Source organism: Mus pahari, chromosome X (assembly GCF_900095145.1).
Source record: "Mus pahari chromosome X, PAHARI_EIJ_v1.1, whole genome shotgun sequence".
NCBI lineage: Eukaryota > Metazoa > Chordata > Mammalia > Rodentia > Muridae > Mus > Mus pahari.
In genome coordinates, this window is record NC_034613.1 from 13,331,870 (window position 1) to 13,335,337 (window position 3,468).

At 41.8% G+C, this 3,468-nt stretch overlaps 1 protein-coding gene across 1 annotated transcript; it reads left to right on the forward strand.

Annotated features, from left to right (window-relative positions):
- The first annotated feature begins 2,486 nt into the window (after nt 1-2,486).
- Nucleotides 2,487-3,459, forward strand: LOC110313903 (pre-mRNA-splicing regulator WTAP-like). Its single transcript, XM_021188363.2, has 2 exons — nt 2,487-3,019; nt 3,238-3,459. Exons 1-2 carry the CDS (start codon nt 2,568-2,570, stop codon nt 3,296-3,298), a joined length of 513 nt encoding a protein of 170 aa, XP_021044022.1. The 5' UTR covers nt 2,487-2,567; the 3' UTR covers nt 3,299-3,459.
- The last annotated feature ends 9 nt before the right edge of the window (nt 3,460-3,468 follow it).

Here is a 3,468-nt window from a genome sequence, read left to right on the forward strand (position 1 = left end):
CTTCACTGCCTGACTAGAGTTGTAGTGTTTGTTTGCCTGTGATCAGTTCCCTGGAAGAGGTAGAAAGGAGGTGTACTCGTGAACAGGTGAGAGGAGGTACAGACACACCCACACCAGAGACGTAAACCAAACGTCTCCCAGGTATTGGAAACTCTAATCTACTAAAGATGGTCTTCTGGCCTCTCAGGCATGCATGATCACATGCACATACCCACACATAGACACACACACACACACACACACACACACACACACACACACACACACAATTAAAAAAAAGTTTCTCTGCAGTTCTTCCTACTTTTGGGGCTTTGTAACTAGAAATGAGTTCTAGAAAGGTCCATAACAAGATTGAAAAGTAATGGCGTAGATTTTAAGTCAGATCAGTTATTGACTGGTTATTCTCACAAGCTTTGTGCCATCATTGCCTTAACATCTCTTATTTTTTTCAAGACAGCAAGCCATGGCTGTCCTGGAACTCACAGAGATCTACCTGCCCCTGCCTCCCAAGTCCTGGGATTGAAGTCTTGCACCACCACCACCTGGCCAGTCCTAGCATATCTTGCATGTAGCACACCATTATGATAAAGGTTTTGTGACTGGCTTGGTGTTTAAGTTTCTTTTTTTGGAAGTGTGCAGAGTATCTTTATGTAACAAAGACACTGGATACAGAGGTAAAGGGTTTATGTGGTACCACCTTGCCCTCTTCATGTTCAATGAGTTGTATAGGTGTTATTGTCAGCAATGGGCCTTGTGATCAGATTGTGGAGAACATCCTATAGTCTTGGCAACATTCTGGGTTGTTTGGGAATTCCCATTTCTTTGGATTCAATTAGATGTAACTCAAACTTGGTGACAAGAAATGGCCAAGTCTCTGTCACCACCATTATTTGGTGATTTCATTTAGATCACTTTCATATATGTATGTTTTAGGGGGTAGATTATATTTATAGATTTATGTATATTGAACCCTGCCTCTATCTCTGGTTAGTGGGCTTTTAATGATTTACTTCTATTACACTAAGGGTTATAGGTCTTTTAAAATTGCTTATGTGATCTTGATTTAACTTCGACAATTTATACCTATCAAGAAAATTATCCATTTCTTTTACATCTACTTATTTGGTGGAGTATAGGTTTTCAACATATGTCCTTGTGATTCCCTGGATTTCCTCAGTGTCTATTTTTGTCCAAAATTTCACTTCTGATTTTGTTAATTTGGATAATCTGTAACTACCTTTTAGTTATTTTAGAAAAGGTTTTTTTCTTTTTAAATCTCATTGATTTTCCTAAGTAACCAACTCTTTGTTTCATTAATTCTTTATATTGTTTTTGTTTCTATTTTATTGATTTATTTGGTTCTTAGGACTGTGTAGAGGCTAAGGAAAAATCTTCTGGTGTCGTTATGGAGACTGGAGGTTTCAGGGAAAGTGTGCTTCTGGATATTAAAACCTGATACTTAGGAATTGGGATGTGCTGGGGGTGGTGGTGGTGCTTTGCAATAGGGAGGAAAGTTCGGTGTTACATGGTGATGTGCTTAGTTAGTTCCCTGAGAATAGGGTCAGGTAGCGATAAGAAAGCAGAGCAGGTCTGCTAGAAAGCTGGGGATGATATTGCGGTATTGCACTTGGAAGAGCAGAAGGTGACATGAGGAGCTGCAGTTAGCCTACCTGCTTCTGTGGCAGGAGTAGCCTCTGGATTCCCTGGAGTTGGTGGCTGGGAAAAGGCAAGTAGTGGGGGAGGGAGGCTAAGAGAGGAAGGTCTGTGAAATCAGCTAGAGGTGGGTGCAGGAAAGTGGGGGTGCTGCAGCAGATACTCTGTTGCAGAGCTTGGGATGAAACTGGGGGATTTGATTTGGAGGAGCAGGAGAAGTGAAGATTTGCAATTGGTCTACCTGCTTCCCTGGCCAGAGTGGCCTATTTTTTCTGGTTTTTCTTTTCTCTTTTCTTTTCTTTTTTCTTTTTTCTTTTCATGGAGTGCCTGCTAGAGTTGGAGGTGGGTGGAGTAAAGGAAAGATTTGGGAGAGCTAGATTAGGAAGTGAAAATTGGTGGCATTCGCTAGAGATGAGGTATGGAGCTGCTGTGGGTGCTCTGCCTATCTATTCCTTGACAATTTGATATGCATTTGTATTTATTAGGGATTTAATTTATAATTAATTAATTGTGTGTGGGTGCATGCATGCTAGGGTGCACCCTTGTGGAGGTTAAAGTGCAACTTGCAGGAGTTTGTTCTCTCCTTCCACCATTTGAGTTCCAGGGATTAATTTATATTTTTAGCTTGCTAGCAAGAGCTTTTACCCAGTGAACTGTCTTGCTGGCCCCTACTGAAAACATTTTACTTATATGCATTAATTATACATAACAGAGTTCATTAAATATTTATATCCATGAACATAGAATTCACGCATCAAATTCACATTCTTTTCAAACTCATCCTTATTCTATTTAACTTATTTTCAAACTTAAGATTTTTAATTTGAGAGGAGCGCGGGGGCGCCGGCGGCGGCGCGGCCTCGGCCTGGGTGACTGGCGGCGCCCGCGCAGCCTCGGGCTGGGAAGGGTGCAAGATGACCAACGAAGAACCTCTTCCTAAAAAGGTCCGATTGAGTGAAACAGACTTCAAAGTTATGGCACGGGATGAGTTAATTCTAAGATGGAAACAATATGAAGCATATGTTCAAGCTCTGGAGGGAAAGTACACAGATCTTAATTCAAACGATGTGACTGGTTTAAGGGAATCTGAAGAAAAACTAAAGCAGCAACAGCAGGAGTCTGCACGCAGGGAGAACATTCTTGTCATGCGGCTAGCAACCAAGGAGCAGGAGATGCAAGAGTGCACTACTCAAATCCAGTACCTCAAGCAAGTTCAGCAGCCGAGTGTGGCCCAACTGAGATCTACAATGGTAGACCCAGCGATCAACTTGTTTTTCCTAAAAATGAAAGGTGAACTGGAACAGACTAAAGACAAACTGGAACAAGCCCAAAATGAACTGAGTGCCTGGAAGTTTACGCCTGATAGGTAAACAAATCATACTCCCCAGTCAAGACTTCCCTGACAGTCCCACCTCGAGAAAGCTGTGGTGGGACAGCCAAGTACTCGTTTCCACACCAAGACTCAGACTTTNTGAGCCAAAAAAGCCACATTCTTATACTGTCCAGCTTGTAATGGTTAATGTAAAACTTACCAGATGAACCTTGTGTTTCAGCTTCTTTCTCTTCCCCTCCCCCTTGCTTCAGAGGCCTGATGCCATCGGACTATTCCGAAGAAGAGGCCAACTCCGAAAAATTCCCCTTCTAGGACATGTAGACACTTTGAGAAGTGTTTCTGTTTGAAGAAAATAGAGGGAAAAACAGAAGTCTTAAGTCTGTGGCACACTGTGTCTTCAGACAGTTTGGAGGATTGAAATCCTAGAGGTTTTAAATCATGAATTGAACATGTAAAATTCCAGTAAAATGTAAAAATGGAAT

Excerpts from the sequence above, each read along its gene's own strand:
- LOC110313903 (XM_021188363.2), top strand. The coding sequence starts at position 2,568 with ATGACCAACGAAGAACCTCTTCCTAAAAAGGTCCGATTGAGTGAAACA. Across the intron at positions 3,020-3,237 it reads TGGAAGTTTACGCCTGATAG|AGGCCTGATGCCATCGGACT; the intron begins GTAAACAAATCA and ends CCCTTGCTTCAG.